The 14,772-nt window shown below is 40.9% G+C and overlaps 2 protein-coding genes across 3 annotated transcripts in view; one reads left to right on the top strand and one right to left on the bottom strand.

Annotated features, from left to right (window-relative positions):
• The window catches only part of Ophn1 (oligophrenin 1), a 256,595-nt gene that overhangs the window by 89,238 nt on the left and 152,585 nt on the right, over positions 1-14,772 (bottom strand). The window lies entirely within an intron of this gene.
• LOC116887803 (60S ribosomal protein L7-like) lies at positions 12,356-13,003 on the top strand. The gene has a single exon (XM_032889329.1). The coding sequence runs from the start codon at positions 12,429-12,431 to the stop codon at positions 12,975-12,977; it is 549 nt and encodes a 182-aa protein (XP_032745220.1). The 5' UTR covers positions 12,356-12,428; the 3' UTR covers positions 12,978-13,003.

Raw genomic sequence — 14,772 nt, 5'->3', positions numbered from 1 at the left:
GCCATGGAGGAGGGATGCTTACTAGCTTGCTTCCCCTAGCTTGCTCAGCCTGTTTTTTATAGAATCCATGACCACTAGTTCAAGGTAGAACCACCCACAACGTGCTGGGTGCTCCCTGATCTTATGGGGGCATTTTCTTAATTCAAGTTGTGTCCTTTCTGATGACTTTAGCTTGTATCATGTTGTCCCAGACGCCAGGAAAGCAAGAGGCTCCCAAGACCCAACATTGATGACAGCAGCTGAAATACCCAACAAAGGGGAGAGAGACCATAACATATCCAGAGGTTAGGCATGACCCCCAGTTGAGGGATGGGGCCACCTGCCCATCTCAAAAATATCAACACAAAATTGTTCCTCTCTAAAGGAAATACAGGGAGACAAAGGGAGGAATGGAGACTGGAGGAAATGCCATCCAGAGATGGTCCCACCAGAGGATCCATCCCATATGCAGACACCAAACCCAGACACTTTTGCTGATGACAAGTGCTTGCTGACAGGAGCCTGATATAGCTGTCTCCTGAGAGGCTCTGCCAGCTCCTGACCAAAATAGATGCAGATGTTTGTAGCCAACCCCAATGGAGGAGTTGGGGAAGGATTGAAGTAGCTGAAGGGGTTTGCAACCCCATAGTAAGAACAACAATATCAACCAACAAAATACCCCCCAGAGCAACCAGGGTCTAAACCACCAACAGAAGAACCACCTGGCTCCAGCTGCCTATGTAGCAGAAGATGGCCTTATCTGGCATCAATGGGAGAGGAGGCCCTTGGTCCTGTAAAGGCTCAATGGCCCAGTGTAGGGGAATGCTAGAGCAGTGAGGTGGGAGTGGGTGGGTGGGTTGGGGAGCACCCTCATAGAAGCAAGGAGGAAGATGGTATATAGGGGTGTTGTGGAGGGGAAACCAGGAAATCGGATAACATTCGAAATGTACATAAATAACTAAAAAAAAAAAAACCTATCTAGTATATCTGGTGACAGCTATCTTTGAACAATATATGCTCTCCACTTCCCATTTTCTTCCTTCTACTTCACTGGCCAACTACAACTCAGCCTTCAAGATCCCATTCCTATATGTCAATGGAGTCTAAGTCTTGCTCGATTCTGCTATATCCTACTTGGGGCTTAGGAGTCTCTCCTCTAATCCCTCAGCATTATATACATAAAGTAATAACTTAAATCTGGTATGGTGGTACATAATTCTAACCCTAGCATTTAGGAGACAGAACCAGAAAGATGTAAGCCAATATGGGCTATGTAAAATACTGTCTCACAAAAACCAAAAAAAAAAAAAAAAAAAAAAGTGAGCATGTGAAAAAGAATGGAAAAATTGAAAAAAGTCAAAATGGATAAGTAGAAGGAAAAGAAGATGGGGTAAAAATAATTAACATAAGTAGTATTGTGGAATTATATGCATTAAGTTAATATTTCATTCATTCTGGAAAAATCTAGGAATAAGGAACTCTGTTGCACCGTCATGTGTGCGTGAGAAAAGCATTTAACATGCACAAAAACTGCTACACAAACCATAAGGAAAACAAATTATCAAAGTGTGAGAGATATAGGCGAATTATAACTTCTCTTTTACATTGATATTTTGCTTTGTAAACATAAATTCAGCATTCTAGTTACACAAATTCTTTTATCTGTGTTAGACAAAATATACCCAATAAGTTTGTGTCAAGCACGGTCATAGTTCTGAGGGAATTTAGATAAGGCAAGGCCATTGGAGCCCGCTCTCAAGGCCCTCATACTCCATCAAGGACTAGAAATAAACTATAAAAGCCTATTTTCCTTTCACTTTATAAAAATGGATGCTGACATTAAGCTGACAACATCTTTCATAAACAGTCAGAATAAATAAAACACAAATCACCTATGGAAAGTGCTCTTTCTTCTGTATTGTATTGTATCTAGCTCAGATGGGCCTTAAATTCCTCCTTCCTCAATCACCAGAGTGCTTGGATTATAAGTATGAAGTACCACATCTGGTAGATGTGGTTTCTTATATTATTATAACGTTCTATCCTTTTCAGTCATTTGTTGGTTTATGTACCAAAGTGAGTGCTGAAAGAAGCATGTGTCTGACAAAGCATGTGAGAGTCATGCACAGAGAATCTGCTCTAAAGAAGCAGCTGGGAGAGACACTTCAGGAGCAGGACAAATGGACGTGGATTGTTTTTTGGAACACATGTCCAGGCAGGCAGAGCCAGTCAACTTCTGTCCTCACTGGAGGAAAAACTGCTAAAGATTTTAAGACACTGGTTCTGATTCAGCAAACCTCTCGTGGACTGGGGACACTCAATTTCTAGCCAGATGAAGTTGGGATCACTTGAGTTGACCAGACCAGCTGTGGAGCTGACAGCTGTTTCTCTCTCTTCCTCCTACTTGGCAGAGGACTGAAGCTTACGTTACCTGCCCCACCCACTTGAACTAGTGTCTGAGTTCCCAGCATGCAGTACAAGTGTGCGGGCAAGATATTAACCACTCTTTTTACAGGATGTCAATGCTGCTCTAAGGCAGGAAATAGGACCTTTGCACACAGCAACATATGAGGGACCTTCACAAGAAAATAAAGATTTACTATGCTGCTTTATTAAAAAGTGATGACCTCAAAAATTAGAAAACAGGAAACAATAACTCAGGGTTTTCTTTTGTGGTGGAAGTGATGGCAATGCTAGATTTGCTTACCACACAGCTGCATGTATATGCCTGATGGTATCTACTGCTGTGATAAACACCAGGACCATAAGCAACTTGGGAGAAAAGGGTTTATTTCAGATTATAGTTCCATGTCAGAGTCTATCGCTGAGGTAAATCAGGGCAGGAACCTAGAGGCAGGAGCTAATACAGAAGTCATGAAGGAGAAAAGTTTACTCTTCTTTTTATAGCATCCAGGACCACCAATCCAGGAGCAGTACCACACACAGTGAGCTGGGCCCTCACACACAAATAATCAATCAAGAAAATGAACCACAAATTTGCCAGTCTAGCGTGGGATCATTTTCTTAATTGAGGCACCCATTTCCAATATGACTCTAGCGTGTGTCAAGTTGACACAAAACTTGCCAGCACACAAGCCAAATGCCCTATGTTCTAACATTAAGATACCCTCAGACCCTCAGTAATAAGGATAAAATAACATAGCTCAGCAGTTTGACAGAGGGCAATGACATCTAATAGGCACCTAAATATGAAAAACTGCATGGAGAGAAGTTGTCTCTTTGCTTAGGTCCTTGGACCAGACCGAGAAAGCAATATGAACATGTACTGAAGCACAACGAAGAATAACAACACTGGGAATGGTGGCACTGAAGAGAATGAAGAATAAGTATGGTGAGTTCCAGAGTAGCCCAAGCAGTCACAGCAAGATCATTGCTCAAAAACTCCAAAACTAAATAAATGATGCCAAGACATAAATCTAAAGTTTATAAATCTTATAAGGTTGAATTCGTTGTTTTTTGTTGCTGTGATAAAATACCATGGCCAAAAGCAATCCATGGAAGAACCATTTTATTTTGGCTTAGGTTTCCAGAGGGATAAAAGTCCATGATGACAGCAGATATGTGGCAGCGGGCAGCTGATGCAGGAAGCTGAGAAATTTTATCTTCAAAGGCAAATGTGAAGCAGAAATATGAAGGGGGGTGTCATAAACCCTCAAAGCCTACCCCCTACGATGTATTTCCTAATAATCAAGGCTGCACAGTCTTCGGGTAACATTTCCTCCCCCAAAGTATCCACCAACTGGAGGACAAGTGTTCAGATATTTAAGTTTTATTGAAAATGAGCCTATAAGGGATTTTCATTTAGAGCATTGCAAACTTACAATGCAGAAGTTAAAGAGGAATGTATACAGTTTAAAGTTTAAAAATTGTTTACGTACAGTTTAAACTTGAAAGTTTCACATTAATGCCTCACAGGAAAGGAACGAGCATTTGAGCATCAAGCACATTTTATATATGATCTAACATTGTCCTTACCAACATGGACACAATTAATACCCGCGCATTACAGTCAAAATAAAGGCTGACAAAGGCAAAATGGTTCCATGTCATGGAAGTAGCGAGTAGAAACTGAGTCCGGTCCCTTGTCCTAGTGTGCTGGCACACTCCCAAACAGCTGCACAGTATACGAGACTCAGGAGCTAGGCCCCTTCTCTATGCCTTAGGTTTGAGCTATTAATATGTGCTAATCTGCGAAACAGCAATAAGCGACTCTTACCTCAAATTGAATATTACATGAGCATCTTAAGAATATGTGAACATACGTATGTGCTTATAATATTGCAAAGTTAGAAGAGCCCACGATTCATAGCTAGCTTCTTTTCCAGGAATAACCTAAATTAAGATATCAAATGGCAACAGATGCCTCTTTGAAAGATCTCAGGGAAGGGAGGGGGAGGGCACAGTGCTATCAACTTCTTCCCCTTATAGCATAGAATTGTTAAAAACACAATTGCACGGAGCAAATACTTCCTCAATTTGACCTTCCACCCTTCCTGGCAGGATTTTGGTCTACTTCTCTTCCTTCAGACCCTTCAGGAAATGGGAAACAGATGAGCATGGCAATGTGGGTAACCGAATTGGAGAATAATTGTTAACCTCAGGAGAATCAGTGAAGTGAGAACCTCCCCCACCTCCAAATATTCCCCGTTCTGTGACAAATGTCTAGAATGCAAAAAAGACCTCAAGGTTCTAGTCTTAGTTCTGTTACTAACTACCTGAGAAAACTTAACCTAATTCCCCAAGTGAAAATAGCCAGGGGTGGTTGAGCACATCTTTAACCCCAGAACTCCAGGAGTTGGGAGCATGAGGTTCTCTCCTGAGTTTGAGGCCATCCAGGTTTACATAGTGAGCTGCAGCCCAGTCACTGATGCACAGTAAGACTCTGTCTTACAGGCAAACTAAAAACAGAGCAGAACATAAAGTGCTAATAATTCGATGATGAGATCATACAAATACTAGATGCTAAAGTCTGTAGAGTAAATAACTTTCTCAACCTGAGAGGAAACAAGTCAAGGTTAAGATCCTGGGATACAGTTGAACTCTAGAGTACTTGCCTAGCATGTGTGAGTCCCATCTCTTTGCAGTGACAAAAAAAAATCAGACCTTCTAAGTGTCAATCCCTAAATTCTACCCAAGTATCATCAAGGAAATTAAAGAAAAGGGGACTATCAATTTGGAGGCAGGGGCTTCAGGGAAGGTATCTGGGAGGGACTTTAAGGAGAAAAAGACAGGAGGAAGATGGCATAATTTTATTTCAATTAAAAAAAATTTGAAAGGAAAAGGGAAAGAAAGAATAGTTAAGAGGCGAGAGACCCCCTTATTCCCTATTCTCTTCTAATTAGATTTCTAGGTTTCCATCAGAAATATTTTCCCATGACACATTTTTTTCCTGAGCATGCATCTAGTTTGTAGGGTGTTTGCTTAGCATGTAAGAGACCCAGGGTTTCATCTCCAGTACTGCACAAGCTGGGCAAAGTGCTGCATGCCTGTAATCCCAGCATTCGGTAGAGCAAGAAATCGGAACTTCAAAGTCATTCTCAACAACATAGTGTATTAGGGGCTGATCTGGTATACATGAGACATTGTCTTAAAAACAAATTCCAAGTTGGTTCTCCTGCTCCTCATTACCACTTTCAGCCAGAACACAGTTGACTGAATGGACCAATCCCCAAAATTCCCACTGCCCATAGTCATGTACTTTGCCATGTGATACTGCACCGCCTTTCACTAAAGGCAGAATGCACGTCACTTCAATGTTTACCTTGTCCACTTGACTAAATTTAGACCCTGAATTTGTGAAGAAGTGACAGTGTAGCAGCTTTGTGTCTTGCCTTAAAATATCTCATTTCTCTGCTCAAGGACCATGGGCATTGCTGCTAGTATCATAAGAAGAGTAAGAACACACTGCCACTGTCTTTTACAGGAAGAGTATAAATGCATGGAGCAAACAAAAAGAAAGCCCCTGGTCAATGGAGCCATTCTAGCCAATATACAGATGAGTGAGAATAAATGCTTACTGATAGGTGACACTGACTTTTAAGGTCCTTATCATGTTAGTTTTATAATAGGTAACCAATATGTGAGGTGTGATGTGTCTACTACAAAAGTATTTTGGGACCATGATAAATGTCTAAAAGCACTGAAAATTGTAGTCCAAATTAAATTTCATACACACTATCCAGTGATTTGACACATGAACCAACCTTTCTAATATAGGGGCTTATCACTGAGCTTAAACACCCGCTTTCTTTAAAAGCTCATCTCCCAGCCTCAGTTAGTTCATTTCAAGAATAATACTTCTATCACAGGGTTGTCGCAAGCTCAAAAGAAATGATGCATGATACTTAAGAAATGTATTGCATAAGTGATAAGGACAAGGATGAGGGTGAAACGTGGTAACTTCTATGATACTGTTAAAGAGGGGGGAGGAAAAATATTTTGAAAATACTAACATTAAAATATTCCCCTTTGATTAAAAAAATTCTGTTTGGTAGTGTGGGGTTTATCTCAGTGGAAGGTCATATGCGATCTATGATTCTCTACATGCAGCTGCCAGCTCCCAAATCTAAAGTTGGAATGGGGTTAAAAGCTCTTTATTCTCCCTTACTAATAAATAATAACACTTCTTTAATTGTCAAAGCATATAAGAAACCTGTAAGGAACTAAGTACATCACAGCTCAAACACACAAAAGCAATACAAACTAATGTAAAATACAACTCTGTTTTTCCAGGTGGGGTAATGCACTCTAGAGCTTCAGAGTGCATTAGGAAGATCATGAACTCAAAAATAGCCTGGCACACAGAGTAAGACCCAGTCTCACAAACAACACGATCTTTGCTCATGCTCTCCCGGGGAGTATACATGTCTCTGTCAGCAGAATTTAGTTTCCTGGAGGAGATTCTCTCAGAGGAAGCCAGCGTTTGAAAAACCGGATGGCTTCCAGGATTGTTGTGCTGGTGGGACTGACAACACACTGCCCGCTAAGAGACAGAACACACACGTATCTGCTTTGTTTAAAACTTGGGCAAATAAATAAGACATTATATTAGCTAAGTTATCTAGATAGATATTTGGCTTACAGTATCCTGTAAACATAAAAATGTATCCCTTGGCTTTTGAGATGGCAGTTTAAAGACCTAACCAAGTTCTAGTCTTGGCCTGTATTAGACACAGAACTTTAAAAATCCATAAAGTATACAGCTCCATCCCTCACTTTACCCTGTCTTTCTGCTGGAGGTGGGCTGCTATCCCACAGTCAAAGCTCTGACCCGTAACTGTTCCTGTCTGAAAGAAATGCAGGGATGGAAATGGAGAAAAGCCTGAGGAACAGAAGGTCCAGTGACAGGCCCAGAGTGGGATCCAGCTCAAGGGGAGGCCCCAAGACCTGACACTTTTACTGAGTCTATGGGGCCTTCACAAAAAGGGACCTTCATGACTGCCCTCTGAAAGACTTAACAAGCAGCTGAAAGAGTCAGATGCAGACATAGGCACCCAACCAATGAACAGAAGCTTCTGGCCCCTGTGGTTAAATTAGGGAAAAGCTGGAAGTATCTGAGAAGGAGGGTGACTCTGTAGGGGAACCAGCAGTCTCAATTAACCTGGACCCTGAGATCTCTGAGATCTCCAACCAGCTGAGATGAGATTCCCAACACTTATACAGCAGAGGACTGCCAGGTCTGAGTCCAGTCAGAGAAGATGCACCTGACCCTCAAGAGACTGGAGGCCCCAGGGAATTTAGAGGTCTGGTGGGGTGTGTGGTGTTGGGATATCCTCATGAAGACAGGGGATGGAGGAGGTATGAGATGTGGAACAATTGGACGGTGGACCAGGGGAGGATAAAGTCTGGAGTGTAAAAAAAGAAGACGAAGAAAAAGGCACCCAGCTCCCTCCTCTCATCATTTTCAGATAAAGAAAGTGAATCTGATCTATTACTACTCATTTAAATTGTGGTTATTTTTAATAGCAGTAAGGAGCTTTACTACTTATTATTTAGGCCATTTTCAGATGAGGTAACTGACCCTTGCAAAGGCCAGGTTACAGGACAAAATGGGACCGGAGCATAAAGCAGGGGTATCTGATTCTGTCTGAAAGAAAATGGCCAGTGATAAGATATCATTATGTGAAAGTAATAACTCTGGGTCTAAAAGGTTATTGCAGCGCTATTGGGCTACATGAAGTCTCAAGTCTTCTCACAGGAGTTTTCTCAGTGCAACTAGAATTATACCTAAAACACCATAACCAGGGAGACATCTTAGAAGGAAAAGTGTGATTACCTCTGACAAGTAGTAATATAATACAAAGTAAATTGGTAGCAATAGATCATATTCCGTTATGGTTTTTAAAACTAGAGATCACAATAAGTATATGTATCTAGGCAGGTATTGTGTAGTAGTTTCCTCCAAGATTAAACCCTTTCATCTTGGAGGGAAGTCCTTTAAGGTAAAGGAAGTTTACAAGGATATGAGATAATAGTATTGTCAGGGAAGATGAAACATTTCATAACGTAGAGAAGGTGGTTAAACCTGGAAGTTTACAACTCAAAATAGTTTCACGAGGTCCCTGATACTGATATGGTCCATCAGGCCCTTCCCTCCCTAAGAGTATACAAGCAGTAAGGACTGCTGAGTGACACTCAGACCAGACTGAGCAGCCCAGAAGAATCAGAGATCAAGCAAACAACCTGGAGGAAGCCAAACTTCCTTAAATTGACAGAGACCAGTCATGCTCAGACCAATTGAGCCACTAGGAAAATACACTCACTTTCCAACCCATTGAGCTGCCTGGAGCTTGTGCAGTGTGCTCTATTCCCAGTTTTGTGATCTTTCACCTATGCTGGGGTAGACTTTGGTAATACAGTTGTTTATTGAGTGATTTCTGCTCCTGTAAGTAACCCTTCACCCACATTTCTGTAAGTAACCCCAATAAAATTCATTGGTTCACCAAATTGGATTTTGGCAATATCCAAAACTTTGGTCCCAGGTCAGTTCCTTATTTGGGTTGAATAGACAGTTTTTTTCATATCTCCCCAGAAATAGTGTCACACAACAGCTGGAACCTTCCATATAAGCTCTTAATAGACTTAGAAAATTCTCGGTCATTAAATGTGATCCAAAAGAAAGAAGGGAGGAGTCAGATATAGGACCTATCCCTGCCACCCATTTTCTGTGCACCTTGATGGGGGTCCATTTCCCTGGATGAGTCTTGAATACATTCTATACATTGAATACATTTATAAAAGATAGGAAATAAGGAAAAACTCTTTAGTGTTTATTAAAATGGCACAGATAATTTTTTCTCTTCCCGGCCTTTTGAGTATGCTCTAAAAGTTCCCGGTTAACTTATAACATCTCTGCTCCTTAAAGTCCATGATTAACAGTCAGAATTCCTAGCCAGCCTAACAGTCTTCCTCCCTCCTATTTCTTTAGCTATCAAGCAGGCAAACACCATTCTCCGGGCAAGGAGAGCCAGTTTCCTAAGCCAAGGGGAGTATTATTATTCCCATTTGTCCTTGCCAATTACTGACCTAAGAGCTGGCCCACAACTTAGCCCATGAAATATAAGGGAAAAGTCTGCTGGCAGATTTTAGAAGACATTTGTCTCTGTAGACAAAAGAATAAAAATGGCATATTAATGGAGCCCTTCTTTCTTATTGAAAAATGACAATGTAATATATTAGCCTGTGGCATCTATGACCTTGAAGTAACATCTAAGAGAATTGTTGTGTGAAAAACTGGAAGTAGCTTAGGGAAACCTGGAGCCTTCTACCCTCCAGAGCTCTTAACAACAAATGTTGTCATCGTATTGGGTAATTTTATGCATTGACGTGGCTAGGCTATGTTGTCCAAATATCTGGTCAACCACTACTAGTCCAAGGGTTGCTCTTAAGGTACTTTGTAAACAAGTAACACTGAGTCAGTGCACTTTGAACAAACCATATTATCTAGCACAATGAGTGTGAGACTCATCTAATACAAAGACTTTAGGAAATAAAAGTTTTCAAATCAACAAAGGAAGATATCTTCATACAACAATTGCAATTTAGTCTCTTATCTAGGTTTCTAACTTGTTAACTCCTTCAATCATTCCCTTAACCCTCTACTTCCCACAATAGCCCCCACACACTGCTGAACTTATGAATGAATGGGTTATGTCCTGATAAATCCATCATAAGCTAAAAAAAGTGTAAGTCAGAAATGTATCAACTACACTTAACTTTCTGAATATCAAAGACAGAGCCAGGCATGGTGGCAAATGCCTTTAATAACAAAACCTGGAAGTCTGAGATCAGAAGTTTGAGGCCAAAAGCTTGGATTACCCAAGATACAGTTGACAGACCACATGAAGCTTAAGAAGAAGGAAGACCAAAGTGTGGATGCTTCACTCTTCTTAAAAGGGTGAACACAAATATTCTTAGGAGGAGATATGGAGACAAAGTTTGGAGCAGAGACTGAAGGAATGGCCATTCAGAGCCTGCCCTACCTGGGGATCCATCCCATATTCATACAGTCACCAAACCCAGACAACATTGTTGATGCCAAGAAGTGCATGCTGACAGGAGCCTGATATAGCTGACTCCTGGGAGGCTCTGCCTGAACATGATAAATACAGAGGTGAATGCTCACAGACAACCTTTGAACTGAGAATGGGGGTCCCCAGTGGAGGAATTAGAGAAAGGACTGAAGGAGCTGAATGGGTCTGCAACCCCATAAGAACAACAATACCAACCAACCAGAGCTCCCAGGGACTAAACCACCATCCAAAGAGTACACATCAGGGGAGACCCATGGCTCCAGCTGCATATGTAGCAGAGGATGGCTTTATTGGGCACTGATGGAAGGAGAAGCCCTTGGTCCTGCCAAGGCTGGACCACCCCCCAGTGTAGGAGAATGTCAGGGTGGATAGGCGGGAAGGGGTACGTGGTTGGGTGGGGGGACATAATCATAGAAGAAGGGGAGATGAGATAGGGGGTTTATGGATGGGAAACTGGGAAAAAGGACAACATTTAAAGTGTAAATTAAAATTATCCAATTTAAAAAAACTTTTCAGTGATAAACTATTTTAAACAATATATTTTAATATATTCTTAAGAATATTAAGACTATATTAAAAACATAGTTTAAATATTTTTGAATATCTATGACAAAATGTCATATCTATGAAGGCTTAATAAATTTACAATATGGGGGAAAAAGAAGTTTGATACCAACCTGGACAATTTAACAAGACCTTGGCACAACCAACAAGTAAGGGGGGGGGAGTTTATTTTTGTGACCATGTAGCCAACTTGGAACTCTGGCTTACTGCCACCACCGAATATCACAACAAGGCATTATACTATATTTGGTCAGTCTGAGAAATGTTAAAGTTCAAATTTTAAGTATGCTTTTTACTGAATGCATATTGCTTTAGCAACATAGTATAGGAAAATAATTATAAAGTAAAGCTATCATATACCAGAGAGCATATTTACTCAGGTCTTGTTAATTCTATTCTTTAGAGAATCCTAAAACATGATCTAATCCTGCATTAGGAATAACTTGGGGGCAAGTGACTCATTCCATCACTTTTATCCTGGATACTCAGTATTTCTCATACCATCCTAAACATTACCAAAATCCCAGGAGATAAACTAGAATTTCCACAGCTCCACCTACTAATGAAAGCTAACAGTTAATAATTCAGAATTAATTGTGCTAAGTAATTTAATTTTATGCTTCTCTGGTGTAAAGAAAGATCTCTCCTGAGAGATACAGCCAGAACATGTCAAATACAGAGGTGAATGCTAGCAGCAAACCACTGAACTGAGGACAGGACACCCTTGGGGGTAATTAGAGGAAGGATTGAAAGAGCTGAAGGAGCTTGCTACCCCATAAGAACAATGCCAACCAACCAGAGCTTCCAGGGACTAAACCACTACCCAAAGACTACACATGGACTGACCCAGGGCTCCAACTGCATATGTAGCAGAGGATGGCCTTGCTGGGCATCAATGGAAGAAGAAACCCTTGGTCCTGCCAAGGTTGGACCCCCAATATAGGGGAGTGTTGGGGTGGGAGAGGGTAAGGGGAGATGGATGGAGAGGAAAACACCCTTATAGAAGGGGACAGGGGGCTTATGGACAGGAAACCAGGAAAGGGAATAACATTTGAAATGTAAATAAATGTCCAATAAAAAATAAAAATAAAAAGAATAAAAACAAAAAACAAAAACAAAAACTCTCCTTTACCAGCTAGAACCAAGGAGGCTGTACCAGAGAAGAAAAATAAGGCTGCTGCTACGCCAGGAACCCTTAAGAAAAAGCAAAGGAATTTCACAGAGTTGAGGGTGAAGCGCCTAAGGAAGAAGTTTGCCCTGAAGACACTGCGAAAGGCAAGGAGGAAGCTCATCTATGAGAAGGCAAAGCACTGTCACAAGGAGTGCAGACAGATGTACCGGACTGAGATTCGCATGGCTAGGATGGCAAGGAAAGCTGGGAACTTCTATGTGCCCGCAGAACCAAAATTGGTCTTTGTCATCAGAATCAATGGAGTGAGTCCAAAGGTGCGCAAGGTGCTGCAGCTGCTTCGTCCTCGGCAGATCCTCCATGGCACCTTTGTGAAGCTCAACAAGGCTTCAGTGAACATGCTGAGGATCGTGGAGCCGTACATTGCATGGGGGTACCCCAACCTGAAGTCAGTAAACGAGCTCATCTACAAGCGAGGCTATGGCAAAATCAATAAAAAGCGCATTGCCTTGACAGATAACTCCTTGACTGCACTACCTCTTGGTAAATTTGGCATCATCTGCATGGAGGATCTAATTCATAAGATCTATATAGTTGGGAAATGCTTCAAGGAAGCAAATAACTTCCTATGGCCCTTCAAACTATCTTCCCCACGAGGTGGCATGAAGAAAAAGACACCTCACTTTGTAGAAGGTGGAGATGCTGGCAATAGGGAAGACCAGATAAACAGGCTTATTAGACGGATGAACTAAGGTATTGCCGTGGTATTTTTATAATCTGGTCGGTTAATAAACAGTCACAGCTTGGCAAAAAAAAAAAAAAAAAAAAAAAAAAAAAAAAAAAAAGAATCCTTCTGGATATAGACTTTGCAGTTGCATCCTGGCTCTGCCATTTTGTAGACCATATATGACCTTGAATAAGTTCTTATCCTCTCAGAGCCTTTGCTGCCTCACTGGTAAAATAACAAATACTGTCTTCATGGGGTAGCATGAGAATGCTATGTTCTTGCTACACATCACAGCCTCATGCACAGTAAGAACCAAATGAACACTATCTCCTACAGGTTTTTTTTTCTACATAACAATATAAAAATTTTACTTGACCTTTATAGTAACCATTAGCCATGCAGAGTGATGGCTAATGGGATTAGAATGAAGTAAAATCTAAAATCCTATTCCTGGGTCACACTAGATCACAAGAGCAGCAGCTAACACTTGTGACATTTGATATTTCCTCTGGTGTAGGAAGAATATTCAAATGACAATCTAAAGCAAAAAGTGATCGCTCTCATGCAGCACCTCTCGTTGTACCTGAGCTGTAATGCTGAGATCAGCCGATGCTAACAACAAACAAGCAAGATCAGGCAGCCCCTGTTCACCCAAGAAAGGTGACTCACAAACTATAAAACGTTGGGAAGGTGGGTTGAAATGCAAAGGGCACTGGGAAGGTTAAGGTAGACATAGCAGGCTCGTTTTGATTGTGTAAGAGAAGAAAACTGTTGGTGACTTTGTTCTATGGCACAATTCCTCACTGCTGCAGGATGGCCAAAGAGATGGAAAGCAAATGTGACGTTTTTCCTAGATCAAGTTCTACTTTCTATCATGTATTATGAGGATGATATTCTCTTTTTACTCTGCTCTTCAGGCTAGCCATCGTTCTTTTCCTGTGTTGCAGGGATAGGACACCTTGTAAAAGACATTTGCAAGGCACTCTGAGCCAGGTACTTCCCATTTGTGGTGATATTTGGTGTTAAGTACGTTTGTCCACTCAAGGGACTGCCTTCTTCTATATACAAAGAGTTTATAGACACTGGATAAACGAAATGCTCTTGCATTTTTTTCTAAATTAGGATATATTTTTTCTGGAAAGTAACACAAAACTCTGTTATATTGATGGTGGCAAGGGATGGTAAAATCTACTAAACCCACCTAGGGATCATCTGATACTAGCTCCAGTAAACATGCATCAATTCTACAATGCAGGTAGATATGAATATGAGAGAGAAAGATCTTGAAAAGCATTTCAAATACACATGAGAAAACATATAAAGCAATATTTAGGACAATATTTTGTACCCATAAGCATGAAAACAATTATCAATGAACAAAACAAGTTAAAGATGCCATAACACATGTTCTCACTCATTTGTGGATTATAGCTCTGAATCTTCAGATAACAATGGAGTAATTTTAGCTACCAGGAGAGTAAATATGAACTGTGGTAGCAGAGCCCTAAAGGAGAAAATTAGGGGGAAAGAGGAAAATGGAGGAGGGTAGTTACCTGAAGAGGGAGGGAAGGCAACACAAAGAAAGAGGAAAGAAGGGTTAAGTAACACTAAGGATGTTTCAAACAGCCATTGGGGATCATATTATTTTACTTTTACTGAAAATTACTGGTACGTACATATGTACTGGTGTATATACGTATGTGTGTATATGTAAATACATGCTTCTAAATGAAGTTAGGCAATTTGGAGTGACCCTGCTCCCCTCAAAATCATAAACTATCTAAAGAAAACCTCAGTGCTTCATTCCAAGATATTGGTCA

This window comes from Rattus rattus, chromosome X (genome assembly GCF_011064425.1).
Source record: "Rattus rattus isolate New Zealand chromosome X, Rrattus_CSIRO_v1, whole genome shotgun sequence".
NCBI lineage: Eukaryota > Metazoa > Chordata > Mammalia > Rodentia > Muridae > Rattus > Rattus rattus.
Note: the sequence above shows the minus strand (reverse complement) of the source record. Positions and strands in the feature narration are given on the sequence as shown.

Bases quoted from the DNA above. Each gene is read 5' to 3' on its own strand.
- LOC116887803 (XM_032889329.1), top strand. From the start codon at position 12,429: ATGTACCGGACTGAGATTCGCATGGCTAGGATGGCAAGGAAAGCTGGG.